We start from the raw sequence: 13,022 nt of genomic DNA on the forward strand, positions 1-13,022 counted from the left end.
GTTTAGCAGAAAGTTTATCCCACCCGCGAGCCACAAGTTGTTTGTTTCAAGCCTAAAAGCTGAAATTCTCAACTACCTGGTGAGATGTGTTTATGGTCTAAGTTAAAGTATCAGTGCTGGACTACCTAGTTTTCTTACAAAGGCGCTGCAAGCATCAGCACTAGCAGGAACAATTCTCTATTATGCTTACGTGTACAGCATGCTAGGTTAGTTGAAGCCGTGCATATACCAGATTTCTCAATACCCTTCCAGTTATAGAACAAAATATAAGTAAGCTATTGACATGATTGCCTGCCGTATGCACACGTTATTTACTGCTATGGTTGTTATCCATTCCATAGACTCGTTGTACTTAAAGCTTGAGCAGCAAATTTGTAGATATGGAATCTATATAAGCCTTGCCCGCCCCTCCTCAAACTCAACACACTCTGTTAGATATCACATATTAACGCGAGCTTTAGAGAATTATCACCATGTTACCAAAAGTTCGGCAACTCGGCAACAGCTCCGGATCTTTGGTTAATCCTATTGAAGGTAATTGTATGAAGTAAGTATAGCCATGATTAGGCACAATAGGCAATTATAATTATCCTTTTAATAGTCATCGGCTACACCAACTAATACATATTCACGAATACGTGTCGCTATCTTTTTTTCTCTTCTTTCCATATCTAGCATGAGCGAGTTTATCATGATGAACAAGACAACGAAGCTAGTATCAAGATGCTAGAGCGCGCGATCGAACTGGGTGAATGTATGATATACAATCCTTCAACTGTATTGTCGATGCGTACTTTTTTTCTTGTTTATTCTAAGGAAAGTTAATGGGATTTAGAAACAATCAAGAACGCCATCGCGGTTTACTTATCACACTCATTATATGTACGTTTAGGATACGACCAATGTTTACGGCCACGTACATAATGAGAGTTGCTAGGCAGAGCTCTAAAACATATCGTGACAAGATATTTCTATGCACAAAAAAATTGGGGTTGCCCGTGATGAAACAGGAGCTTTCGTTGATAGCAATGGCAAGCCCGAATATGTTCGCCAACAATGTCAAGAGAGTTGAAACGGCTCGGTATAGACACGATTGACTTGTATAGCTTTGTCGTATGGATAAGAATACGTATGTTTTTAGATTTTAGACTGTTACCTCTTCTCAGCAACCCTTTGTCGCTCCTTTTTTCGTTCAAAAAAATTGGTAATGCATTTTCTGACGTTTCTACAAATACTAGCCCCATCGAAGAAACCATGGGCGCTCTGGCTGAGCCAATCCAAGAAGGAAAATTACGTTATGTTGGCTTATCCGAATTCAATGAAGAAGCGCTGCGCCGTGCGCACAAAGTACATCCGGTCACAGCCATCGAAGTAGAATACTCGCCCTGGTTCTTAAAAATTGTGAAAAGGATGGAGTACTCGAGGCAGCGCGCGAAATGGGTGTTTCGATTATCGCCTAGTAAGTACACTGTAGATTGTTTACTTTACTTTACCCTTACCCTTCTTTTCCATGTAGTAAGCAGGTACGACTAGTTACGGTCGTGCAATAATGACAGACGATATTAAATCCTTGAATGATCTTGCTGAAGATGATTATCGACGTGATATGTCTCGATTGCATACAGGCGACTTGGAGAAGAATCTGGAGCTGAATAACAAGCTCAAGGTTTTAGCAGATTAAAGAGGTGTTTCGGCAAGCGAGTTTGTTTTGGCATGCATTCTGGCAAAGGTCCAGATTTCTTTGTGATCCCCGGTACGGGGAAGATCAAGCATCTTGAACAGAATTCTGATGCATATAAACTTGCAACGTCCCAGGCTTTCGTTGAAGACTATAAAGATAAACAATTGCCTTTGTTAGATACACTTTGGATAGTAGAAGATATTCTTCTGTGATCTTTATTGGTTTGCTATATCCGATAGAAACCAAACGTTTGATCATGAAATTATGTACCTTATCTTGCCTGGTTGTATGATTAAATGATGCAGCGGTAGTGACAGCAAGATATGGAACAACGTAGTTGACTATCATAGTAGATATCATTGCTCAACACACTAAAAATGGTGCAATTGTCCTCTATTCTTCTCGCACATAACCAATCGCAATCACTTAGAATTCGATGTTAACGATAATATTCCCGAAGCCCGACGGCACCACACGCGTGAAATGTGATAAATTTTCTGAACGACGCGTGCTGCGTTTTGCATTTTTCATTCCTTCCTCGTGTGAGGCCGTGTGTGTACGAGAACTTTACCCGACGCCCCCACGATTTTTTTATCGGCTTTTTCAACCCTTTCTATTTCTCCTTTTTCACTTCATTGTCCTTCAAGTATATCTACACAATGGCAGACAACAAAATCTATTCAGCAACTTACTCCGGTGTACAAGTTTATGAAACAGTTGTTAAAGATGTCGTTGTGATGCGGCGAAGAAACGATTCCTATATGAACGCAACACAAATTCTAAAAGTTGCCGGCATTGAAAAGGGGAAACGGACGAAAATTCTAGAGCGAGAGGTTCTACCTGGAGAACATGAAAAAGTACAGGGAGGCTACGGAAAGTTCCAAGGCACTTGGTAATTAAACGATTCGCGTTTGTTGTCTTTTCCTTGTAATCAAACTTATGGGACGGGGCTGGCGCGCACACCACGCGTGATACACTCATATGTTCTACATATTAATACATTACGACTACTCAATACAGGATCCCACTCGACAAGGGTCGAGAATTAGCAGAACGATATAATGTGCTGGAAGTACTGAAATGCATTCTTGATTTCCAGCCGCCATCGGGAGTTGGGGAAGACGACGATCAACTGCCAACAAAAGAACAGGCTGTGGCCGCTCAACGAAAACTCAACAATCAACAACAACAACGAAACGCCCGGGCATCTTCCAATCGACAAACGCCCTCAACGTCAGCAGCAGCAGCGACGACACCAGCTTCACCGTATTATCCTGGATCACCCTTGTCAGCAGCCGGTTCACCAATACATAAAGCAACAACACCATCGCGACGTGAGGAACATCATCATCACCACCCTATACAACGGAAAAAGCAGAAGACCGCTTCTTCATCTGCAGCTGCAGCACCTTCTAATGGCAGCATTGCCGGCTCACCTCAGCCACACCGTCAACAATATCAACCACATCAACATTCGATGCCACGCCCATCCAGTGACGAGCACCGTAACCTGCTGATGGCTATATTCTTGTCGGATGACTCCGATCATATTCCTGAACTACTTCAATCACCCTCGCCTAACTTTGATATCGACTTGGTAATTGACGAACAAGGCAACACCGGGCTACATTGGGCAACCGCATTAGCTCGTGTCACCATCGTGCAATTGCTCGTATCCAAGGGTGCCAATCCTGCGTGCGCCAACTATGCCGGCGAAACGCCTTTAATGCGTAGCGTCATGGTCACCAATTCGTTTGACAACAACACGTTTCCCACAATTTTGTCTGCGCTCAGTAGTACTTTGACTGCTGTCGATCAGAAAAAACGATCTGTGTTACATCATGCTGCGCTGACATCAGGAATACACGGACGTACGCAGGCTGCTATATATTATATGCACCATTTGCTACATGCCATCAGCTCATATCCGGCAGCAGCACCTATTCTGGATTGGCAGGATGATCGTGGAGATACGGCATTGAATATTGCGGCCCAGCTGGAATGCTCAGAGACTGTCAAATTGCTTACTCGTGCAGGCGCGACAAAAACAACCGAGAATAATGTAGGATTGTCCTCAGTGGATTACACACCATCTAGTCCCAATGAGACTCAGGTAAAATCGAACGATCAAACCATAAATGAGCTCCGATTTGGTGTATGTATAATCTTACAATATGCTACTGTGAAATGATGACTTTAGGAGTCGACGACCGAAGAACAACAATTACAGCAAAAACTACCTGTTGAGCCTAGTGAACGTGGTCGGGAGATAGTGACAAGTAAGGCTATTCTCGTCAGTTTTGCAGGTGGATAAAGAAAGTCCTAAAATGTAATCCATCTTCTTTTGTCCAGCTGTTCAAAAGATTGTCGATGCATTGGATGAAGAGTACGGCAGCCAACTAAGTCAACGAGATCAAGAGCTGAAAACAATCCAGGATGAACTTGAAGCTGCTACAAAAGAGCTGGAAGCGACACGGAAAGCTTTAGAAGCCAAGCAAACCCAATCACAGCAACTTGTGGAAGCCCAACAAAAGATTCGAAACTTGCAAATGGCACTGCAAGGCGAATGGGACGGTATCTCGACGACGTTACCTGCCAACAATACCACAGCCATTGACGAAATTGACGAGAAACAAGATATTGATGCATTATTCCTACCTTCTACACCGGAAAACAGCCAAGGCAATGCGAACATATCGCGAGCACATAAACTGGAGCATCAAATCAAGCTTTTAGAGTCACGTATCACCAGCTACACTCAAAATGATAACGATCTACGAGCAGAGTTAGAAGGCTTGAAGGCACAGTCGGCAGAGAAGGAGTTACAGTGCAAACGGTTGATTGCCGCATGCTGTAGCTTGCCAATTGAGAAGATTGACGATTTGGTTGAGCCACTAACGCTGGCGATTGAAAGCGATCCACCAGATTTGGATCTGGCACGAGTGATTGGATTCATGGAAAAGATTCGTCGACAAGGCGCGTTTTCAGAAGGACTGCCTTCAACGTCGTCACCATCCGCACCGTCACCAATGCCGTTCTCAGCGCCATCTTTTGCTACACCTACCAATGCTGCTGCTACTGCCGCCAGTGTGGCCCCTACCTCTTCGTCTACCACATATGAGAGCGAACATCCACCATCATCACAGATATCAGAAGGACCTAGCGGTGAGACACCGCGTCCACCTAGTGTAGTAACCACGCCAGTGAATTAATATACTTTACTGTCATTCGATCATTTCCAGCTTCCTCCCCTCCCATCCTCTCCCTTCATTCCTCTTTTCTCCACTACCAGACAAACGAAAAAAAACCTTATCACAGATGTACACAATTTCAAGCTCCCTTTTTTTTTGTATAAAGTCCTACTTTTGCTTCTTTCTCTTTTCTCTTCATAAAACGATATATATGATACAAACAAAGCACGTGGCGAACTTTTTATATTTATTCCTCTTGATCAGATGCAATCTGATACTCATTACTACTTGATCCTAGTTCTGGCATCTTTCCTTTTCGTCGCCGACTTGATGATACTGCATCCTCACCATCCTCCTGCTCGGATACTACTGAATAAGCTGACGATATTCCTTGATCGCTTTGGCTTTGTTGCTGTTGGTCGGTAATATCAAACGGTTTGGTAGTTTGTGATGTGGGAGGTGATGTGAGTCTTTGTGCAGCAGAAGTGTGTGATTCAGCTTCAATTGTTGATGATAACGATGGCAGTGATGTTGATGCATCGCTGGTCGCTTTGATAGAGGACGTCGCAGCAGCAGAAGACTCATCAGCAGGTGTGGAATTTATATTGTTAGTGTTATTGTTTGAGGTGGTATCGGTATTGGAGTTATTGATGTTCGGAAATACGCTGAGTGCCTGTGTCAAAATTTGCATGCTTTGAAATATTTGGTTTTGGACAGTATCCAATATCCGCAGACGTTGTTCCATTGCCTCTCGCGAGGTTGTAGCCAATATTTGTAGTTCCTCATCGGTCAACGATGCAGGTAGGGGTTGTGGTGGGTTTGCTGCTGTTGCTGCTGCTGCTGTGTTGTGATTATTATTGTTATTGCTAGGATTGGATAGCCCGGTAGCACCGAAAGGAACGGAGGAAATTCCAGACGATAATGGTATGAGTGGAATCATCCCAGGACCTGCTGCTGAGGAGGTACCACAAGACGACTGCTCTGGAGTCAGAATGGCAAATGAGGATGGCTGTTGTTGTTGTGAATATTGTGGAGTAGAGGTGGGATAATGCATGTTGGTGCTTGGTTGACTAGAAAATGGGTCAGCTTGATACGGACGACTGCTGCTGTCACCATTTGAATGAGAAGGTTGTTGTGGTTGCAGTTGCTGGGCATTCTGCTGCTGTTGCTGCTGTTGTGGTAGTTGTTGCGATGGCGGCTGTGGTTGTGGTGGCGTTTGTTGCTGTTGCTGATTCTGTACCTGTCCACGGTTATGCGCTGATGTTCCATTCGCTATTTATTTGATCATTCAATTTAGACCGCTTCCTTATAAATCACACAACGCCCTTTATTCCTGAGCCCTTACCATCAGTAAGAACTGATCGACGACTGAATGTTGAAAGTGAGTGTACATATGGAGATATTGTTAGTCGTCATATGTCGCAAGCATTCTGCAATACATAAAGATCAGCAATCTTCAAAAATTTACCAAGTAGGGCAGCTTTGTTGACGCTCCAACCAGCTTCGAAGACAATGAAAATGGAAAACATGACCACATGGCAGCTTTTTAGGTTGATCCAGATTTTGTTGTTGCTGTTGCTGTTGGTTAAGTTGAGGAGGAGGAGTATTTTCTTCCGCATTGGCGTCATTGCTGTTGCCGCTGTTATTGTTGCTGTCGCTAGCTGGTGTCACCTGCATTTCCTCTCTGCAGATAATACAGGTGCTGTCATTCATGCGTGCAAAGTCTTCAGCTGTAGCATCTGGGTATAGCTCGTTCATGTTGCGTGTAGCTCGACGATATCGGTATAGGTCTCTGCACTTTTGAATAAACGATCGGAATGTCACGTAAACATCGCGAATGATATGCAGCGGCAATTGATAATAGTAGCAGATGAAGAAGAAGAAAATCAAGTATGTGATCAATTTTAGAAAATCTAAAAAGCAGACGTGTGTATGTATTAATTTGAAGCCTACATTACGCACGACTCTCTCTCTCTCTCTCTCTCCCTTTCTTCTCCCATCTGCAAAACATAAAGAGCTTTACTTACCTGTAAGTAGATCCAGATAAAATACATACATCGACTTGCCCTCCCATGGTTCCTCGCTACGCATATCAATGACATTCAATACGTATTTTCCAATCGTTGATAATATGGTGCATATCAAGATCGTATACTATAACGAAACATCGTGTATGAGTAAATTCATAATTTCGAATATACATCATGAACACATCCTGCATTAAGATACTATATATATATATATTTATGTTACCTCAAAACCAAACATGACCATCATATTGGGTCCCTTGGTCAAGGTAATGTTAATAGCATGTTGTGCAAGCACACAATCGACGATGAATAACAGGGCCATAAGGTTGACCATACGAACGTGAAACGAAACGCGGTTCGAAGGCGACTGCTCCATCTATTTACAGACAGATTCTCCAGAGATTAGTTGAATCATTCACGTAAACTGCTACAGCAATTTGAGAAGTAGGATAACTTACAAATTCAACTCTGTCTTGACAAAGCCAGTGGAAGATCTTTAAAAAGAGTAGCGTAGTAAAGACAATGACAAACTGTAGATTAAATTCTTGTCGAAATATGGTCATTGCTAAGCACGTTTCCGTCACGGCATACCACGATCGTTCATACAAATGCTTTATATAAGATGGTTGTTGGTATATGTATATTGTGCGAACATTCGTGAGTTCTTTCACTTTCCACGCTCCATATTATCACTAACCTCGACTTCAATCGCTCGAAGACTGCCAAAAAAAACAGCTTGCAATGTCTTGCCAAAACAAATGGCCAATAATAAGCCCATGTTTAACAATATCTGTTTCAATTTGTACACAATTTAGAAGCGATACTCGTGTAAAGCTTTAGTGGAAAGACACATAAAAAGAACAGCGCGCACGCGCGAATACTCTACCATGATGCAAGCACTTGACTTCGACAAGTACACACATGCAGCATAAAAGTTAGAGCGTTGATGCAAAGCATTTAGAATTACGCCGAGCGCGAGCAGGGAAGATGCCCCACCATAGACGGCAAGCCTCATTATTGTATATGGAGAAGCGGTAGGCGAAGAAAGCGAAGGAAGCAAATGAAAGGACCGAGAATTATAGTCTATTGGCGCCTGCCTCTCACTCTACTCAATCCACGTGGCGCCAGTGGAGAGCCTTCGCATTTGCCAATCAAATTGATGGTGCTGGTTTTGGCGAACATTTAGCCGCATTGGTGGAGAATCATCTGTTGCATTGTCACTGGGAAAAACAAGCACAGCTTACGCTATATACCACGCCCAAAAACGGTGCCTTACTTCTTTTCCTGCGAACCAGTCTCTATAAACAATCACTCTCTTACGTTCTGAGTCACTTATTGTTAAAAAAGCTAGAAAGCAAAAGTATTTATGCTTCCAGCTCTCTAATATAACATGTCAGCGAATCCTGAGATCAGAAGATTAAAAGAACACATTCTGAAGATAGCTACGTCAGAGTGGTCAAGCGGCAAAGTGTCATATTGCTCTTTATTGATATAGTGGTGTAGAGAAACAAGGAGGTAGAGCAGAAAGTAAAATACTGCCAATCCTCTGTGCATAGCTCATTTATAAACTTTAATGCATTTACTAAAACCGTCCTAGCGCATGACGAAAGTAAATGTAATCATACTGCTGTAATATGTTTATCAGGAAAACCAGCAGCTAGTTTTACAAGCAGTACGCTCATTCGCTTTTATAATAACGATGGCAACTGTTTTATGATAGCTGACAATAATTGTTTTTAGTCACAACACTGGCAACAGATGCAGACAGCAACATAAAGACTGTCTTTTTTACCATTGCTTTAAGCTCTTTATTCGTTCTTTCTTCATGTTCTTTGAAGCTTACTGCCTAAACGTGCCTTCCGTATCAACATCAGCTCGTACTACATGATACTAACAATTAGACATTATTCAACAATTAGACATTATTTCTGCCATGATGCATTATTTGTTATGATACTATGAAGAATATTGAAAATGGCACCAAATGCTTCTTGTGTAACAAGAACGTAACATGCTGGCTGCATTTTTCGGCGGCAAATGCTCGGGGCTGCACCGACGACAGCGCACCATGGGAGCAAGAAAGAAAGACTTTTAGGGGCATTGTTATTTTCTCGCTCTTTCTTTCTTCTCTCTTCTTCTACAAAGCTGTGTACATATCATAATTATATTTACTTTCATACTCACGCAGAAAAAAAACTTTTTTCCCTAAATTTTCCCGCCAACTCTTTTTTCTCTCGTCAAACCTGATCTTTTATTAATACCTTTTTAAAGCGCACACGTACACATCATGCGCAAACTGTTTGCTTCCAAAAAGGCAAAGAGAAAGCCAGACGACTACAAAGTACCTGTGCCAATGGTGGGAGGTATTCATAACGCAAAACTGACGGAAGAGCAATTGGATGCCATTCTTACCAACAATAAAAACGCTCTAAAAGATCAACAGCAACTACGCAAACCATCCTCATCTGTATCTACCGAGACGCGTACTACCCGACAACAACAGCATCGAGATGAGCAAGAGAGAAACGGCCCTAATAATGACGAGCGACCTACACGACCCATCAGTTCACCCCCTATTCTCGTAGTGCCTAAACCACGACGCCCACTACGCCAAGCCGATTCAGTGCTACGAAGCCAAGAATTTGACAAGACGCAGATCGAATCCAGCAGCGAGTCGGAATATGATGAGCACCAGCTACATGAGTATATACAAGAGCTTGAACAGCAACAACAATGCGACTACGATGAGCTCGGCGGTATGAATGGCCACCAGCATCCAGATATAAGGATGGACATCCAACGTATTATGGTACTGTGGCCTGAAAACTGGACAGATCTTGCGACAGCAGCAGGAGTAGAGACAGTTCAAGCACAAGAAACAATAGCAGCGGCAGTTCCCCTTATGTCGAATAGGCTCCAGCGACAACAGTTATTGGCGGCGCCCGAGGAACCACACGAGATAAGGCTTGAGGGGCTTACCAATTCGGACAACAATGTTCCATCTTCTCATTCTTCTCACAACTTTTATAACCCACCTAGCGGTATAAAATCTCATGTTTCTTTTCTTTACCAAAACTCACATAAAGGCGTTTTTTCATTCCAAGTTAACTGGAGATTCATTTTCAATACATTGATAGAACCTATACCAGTAATCGCAGCAGCAGTACCACCAGCAACTTTAATGAGTGACGAGCAACAAAGGGTTGTATCTGTCACCAGCAGTAGTGAGGATTCGAATTTACAGTATGATTCGGCGCGCCAAACGCCCCTTGCATCTGTTTCAAGTGACCAAACACCGGACCATACGTCGATGGATCTACTAAAGAAACAGTTGTCGCAAGTGTCTGAGAAACAAGCACCTGCTTCGGCTACTATGATGAGCAATGCTTTGCTCGTGGTTGACGACGATGACGAAAGCGATGTCCATGATGCTTCTAAGCCCAAAGTCATGACAACTACCACTACAGCTACCACTAGTTTACATAATGCTATCAACAGCAATTACAATCAGCCAAGGCAAGCGCAACACCAGCAACACCAGCAGCCACCGTCTGATGCTTCAACTCCCAAACTCGTCCAAAAGCCTAATTTTACGTCACCGACAAAAGATGGAAATATTGCAGCAGACTCTAGCACTGGCACATCATCCAATACCGTCAGCCCATTGTTACACGCAAAGACCACCAGTACAGGGGCGCTTGCAGTTCCGGAAACTGTCTCCGTCACCGCAGGAGTAAGAGAAGCAATCGGAACAGCGCCAGCCACACAGCAACAACCACACCAGGAGCAGCAACAACAACAACAACAACTATCCCATAAAAGGTCAAGTCAATGTGACTACCATCATCACGACCACAAAGACAAAGACAATACATATATCAACAACAATGACAATAACACCAGAAACAGTCAATCCGAACAACAACAGCAACAGCAGCAAATGTCACAGGAGCAACTACGTTTCAACATGACTTTAGAAGCGTTGAAACGACAAGTGGAGTCCATACACCAGCAGCAACGGCTGGAACGACAACAGTGGGAAAAACGAGAATTGGAGCACCGGGAGCGAGAAGAGCATATGTTGAGCAAAATCAATGAGACGCAGATTCAGCTTCAGCAGGCGTTGTTAAATATGACAGCAACGACCGCAACGGCAGCACCAGCCAATGCATCAACAACAGTAGCAACAGACGACAATAACGTCGTCGACAGCAGCAGTCGTAATGACTCAATGATGCGATCTCCGGGACCAGTGCAGCAGCAGTACCGACGGTCACGAAAGGGCAAAGATACGCGAGATGAGGATGGAGCACTATTTCCTGATCAGCAACAGCGACAAGACCCGACATCATCTACGGCGACACCGTCTATACTGTCGTGGGATTCCAAGAGACAACAACAGCATCATCGCTCAACCCTCCGGGCTCGCTCCAAATCATCGGAGACGCCGAGATCGACGACGTTAGACGACAGACGAGGAAATAACAATGAGATCTGGAAACATAGTGGCAGTGGTGGCAGTGGTACAACGGGTCCAAACCCTGGTCAGCTCCAAGTTTTACAACATCAAGAGCAATATCATCAAGAGACAACGTTTTTTGATCCAGTTAGCCGTAAAGCTCACTTTTATCCCTCCAAAAGACGAAGCCAAAGTGAGTATAACAGTAATAGTAATAACAACAGCGATAGTGGAGGGCCAAAACAACAACGCTCATCCGCATCCGCATCAGTATCAGCATCAACATCCAGAATTACAAGTCAGCAGCGTCAGCAACGACATCTCAGGATTCATAATAATGGCAGTATCAGCAATGATGATGGATCTAGCTCCTTTGACGAAGAAGATGAGGAAGAAAACTCGACTTTAGGGATTTTTGGATCCGGGGGCGGTGGTAGGCGTAGTCAAGCTGGCTCTACATCATCCATGCCCGCCTATAGCAAAAACTCTGTGGAAAATTCACCACATGGTAGCAACGTATCGGCTAAAAGCGATGGCACGTTTAGAAAGAGCAATGGCAGCAACCATCACCGCCGGGTCAATCGACAACGATCTAAAAGCTACTCCGCACCTGAGTCGCCTCAAGAAGGAGCAGGAGGGTACCATTCAGCAGTTGAAGAAGACAATGATGAGCATTACATGGGCTACTACCGTCACCACCATCAGCATTCTCAGCAACGACATCAACGACGGTCCAGTAGCCATGAGCAGCAAGAGCGCCAGAATCGTTGGTCTCGACCACCATCATTTTCTTCGAGAAATAAGAAACGACATGATAGTTCGCCACCGTTGATGTATGATCCACCGCCTCGTTTATCACGCCACCTTGCTGCTGCAGCTGCGGCTGCCACTTTTCATCCATCAAGCTCGCAACGCAACCGTAGAAGACGCGACAGCCAAAGGATTATGGATATGCTGGATGAAGACATGTATTTCTTTGGTGGGATGCCGCCTCCTCCTCCGCCTTCGCATCGTTTACCACGCGGTATGCACCACCATCACCATCATCATCCTCCGCCTCCGCCTCCAGGTTCGGGTATGGTAGCTCCTTATCCAGAAGATTGGCCCATGCCACCGCCACCCAATGGATGGCCTCCTCCGTCCCTTTACCGCCTGAGCGGGCCACCATCCTTCAGCTCCACCGGAACAGACACTTATCAAGAAGCTGTCAACATGATGGAAGGAGCAGTGCCAGGGACAATGCCACCGCCTCCTCCTGGTCAGTCCGGATTATTCCGTCAGTATTCGGGCCGTAACGCTGTTGACAGCGGCGGCAGTAGCGGAGGAGGACCATCTTCCAATCAACAGCAAACATTTCCACCTGCATCTATACGGCATCAAGCAAGAATGCATCCAGCTGCTGCCGCGATGTATCAATCCATGGACGGACCTCCGTCTATGGGTTTCCGATAGCTACGAACCCCTCTGTTCTCCCTCATCAACTCACATATAAATATACACGCGTGCAAGATTTGTACATAAACTTCTGTCTGCAATGTGCAGTACTCTGACTATTTGTTGCGCTCATATACAACCTTTCCCATTCATCCAATCACTCCATCGGATTCCTATCTTATCTAATGCATATGTACTATATTTATAAGTAAGCTTTTAATAATGGA

At 44.1% G+C, this 13,022-nt stretch overlaps 5 protein-coding genes across 5 annotated transcripts; 3 read left to right on the forward strand and 2 right to left on the reverse strand.

Annotated features, from left to right (window-relative positions):
• Positions 1-922: 922 nt before the first annotated feature.
• On the forward strand, positions 923-1,849 carry BDB00DRAFT_799367 (NADP-dependent oxidoreductase domain-containing protein). The gene is made up of 3 exons (XM_053121684.1): positions 923-1,129; positions 1,239-1,459; positions 1,517-1,849. Exons 1-3 carry the CDS (start codon positions 1,116-1,118, stop codon positions 1,531-1,533), a joined length of 252 nt encoding a protein of 83 aa, XP_052985016.1. The 5' UTR covers positions 923-1,115; the 3' UTR covers positions 1,534-1,849.
• Positions 1,850-2,195: 346 nt separating this feature from the next.
• BDB00DRAFT_799368 (uncharacterized protein) lies at positions 2,196-5,095 on the forward strand. The gene is made up of 4 exons (XM_053121685.1): positions 2,196-2,573; positions 2,702-3,794; positions 3,882-3,960; positions 4,034-5,095. Exons 1-4 carry the CDS (start codon positions 2,341-2,343, stop codon positions 4,891-4,893), a joined length of 2,265 nt encoding a protein of 754 aa, XP_052985017.1. The 5' UTR covers positions 2,196-2,340; the 3' UTR covers positions 4,894-5,095.
• BDB00DRAFT_799370 (uncharacterized protein) lies at positions 5,096-6,363 on the reverse strand. Its single transcript, XM_053121686.1, has one exon. The coding sequence runs from the start codon at positions 5,924-5,926 to the stop codon at positions 5,120-5,122; it is 807 nt and encodes a 268-aa protein (XP_052985018.1). The 5' UTR covers positions 5,927-6,363; the 3' UTR covers positions 5,096-5,119.
• BDB00DRAFT_754525 (uncharacterized protein) lies at positions 6,337-7,941 on the reverse strand (the record flags this gene model as incomplete). The annotated part of the gene is made up of 6 exons (XM_053118769.1): positions 6,337-6,785; positions 6,900-7,026; positions 7,126-7,278; positions 7,361-7,513; positions 7,600-7,692; positions 7,789-7,941. Coding segments are annotated over 6 exons (1,128 nt in total), but the record flags the coding sequence as incomplete, so codon positions are not given.
• Positions 7,942-9,016: 1,075 nt separating this feature from the next.
• Positions 9,017-12,985, forward strand: BDB00DRAFT_925028 (uncharacterized protein). The gene is made up of 2 exons (XM_053128796.1): positions 9,017-11,554; positions 11,633-12,985. Exons 1-2 carry the CDS (start codon positions 9,190-9,192, stop codon positions 12,811-12,813), a joined length of 3,546 nt encoding a protein of 1,181 aa, XP_052985020.1. The 5' UTR covers positions 9,017-9,189; the 3' UTR covers positions 12,814-12,985.
• The last annotated feature ends 37 nt before the right edge of the window (positions 12,986-13,022 follow it).

This window comes from Zychaea mexicana, assembly GCF_025766255.1.
Source record: "Zychaea mexicana strain RSA 1403 chromosome Unknown BDB00scaffold_4, whole genome shotgun sequence".
Classification (NCBI taxonomy): Eukaryota; Fungi; Mucoromycota; class Mucoromycetes; order Mucorales; family Lichtheimiaceae; genus Zychaea; species Zychaea mexicana.

Bases quoted from the DNA above. Each gene is read 5' to 3' on its own strand.
- BDB00DRAFT_925028 (XM_053128796.1), top strand. From the start codon at position 9,190: ATGCGCAAACTGTTTGCTTCCAAAAAGGCAAAGAGAAAGCCAGACGAC. The intron at 11,555-11,632 runs GTGAGTATAACA...CATCCGCATCAG, and splicing joins CTCCAAAAGACGAAGCCAAA to TATCAGCATCAACATCCAGA.
- BDB00DRAFT_799370 (XM_053121686.1), bottom strand. From the start codon at position 5,926: ATGCATTATCCCACCTCTACTCCACAATATTCACAACAACAACAGCCA.
- BDB00DRAFT_799368 (XM_053121685.1), top strand. From the start codon at position 2,341: ATGGCAGACAACAAAATCTATTCAGCAACTTACTCCGGTGTACAAGTT. The intron at 2,574-2,701 runs GTAATTAAACGA...TACTCAATACAG, and splicing joins GGAAAGTTCCAAGGCACTTG to GATCCCACTCGACAAGGGTC. The intron at 3,795-3,881 runs GTAAAATCGAAC...TGATGACTTTAG, and splicing joins CTAGTCCCAATGAGACTCAG to GAGTCGACGACCGAAGAACA.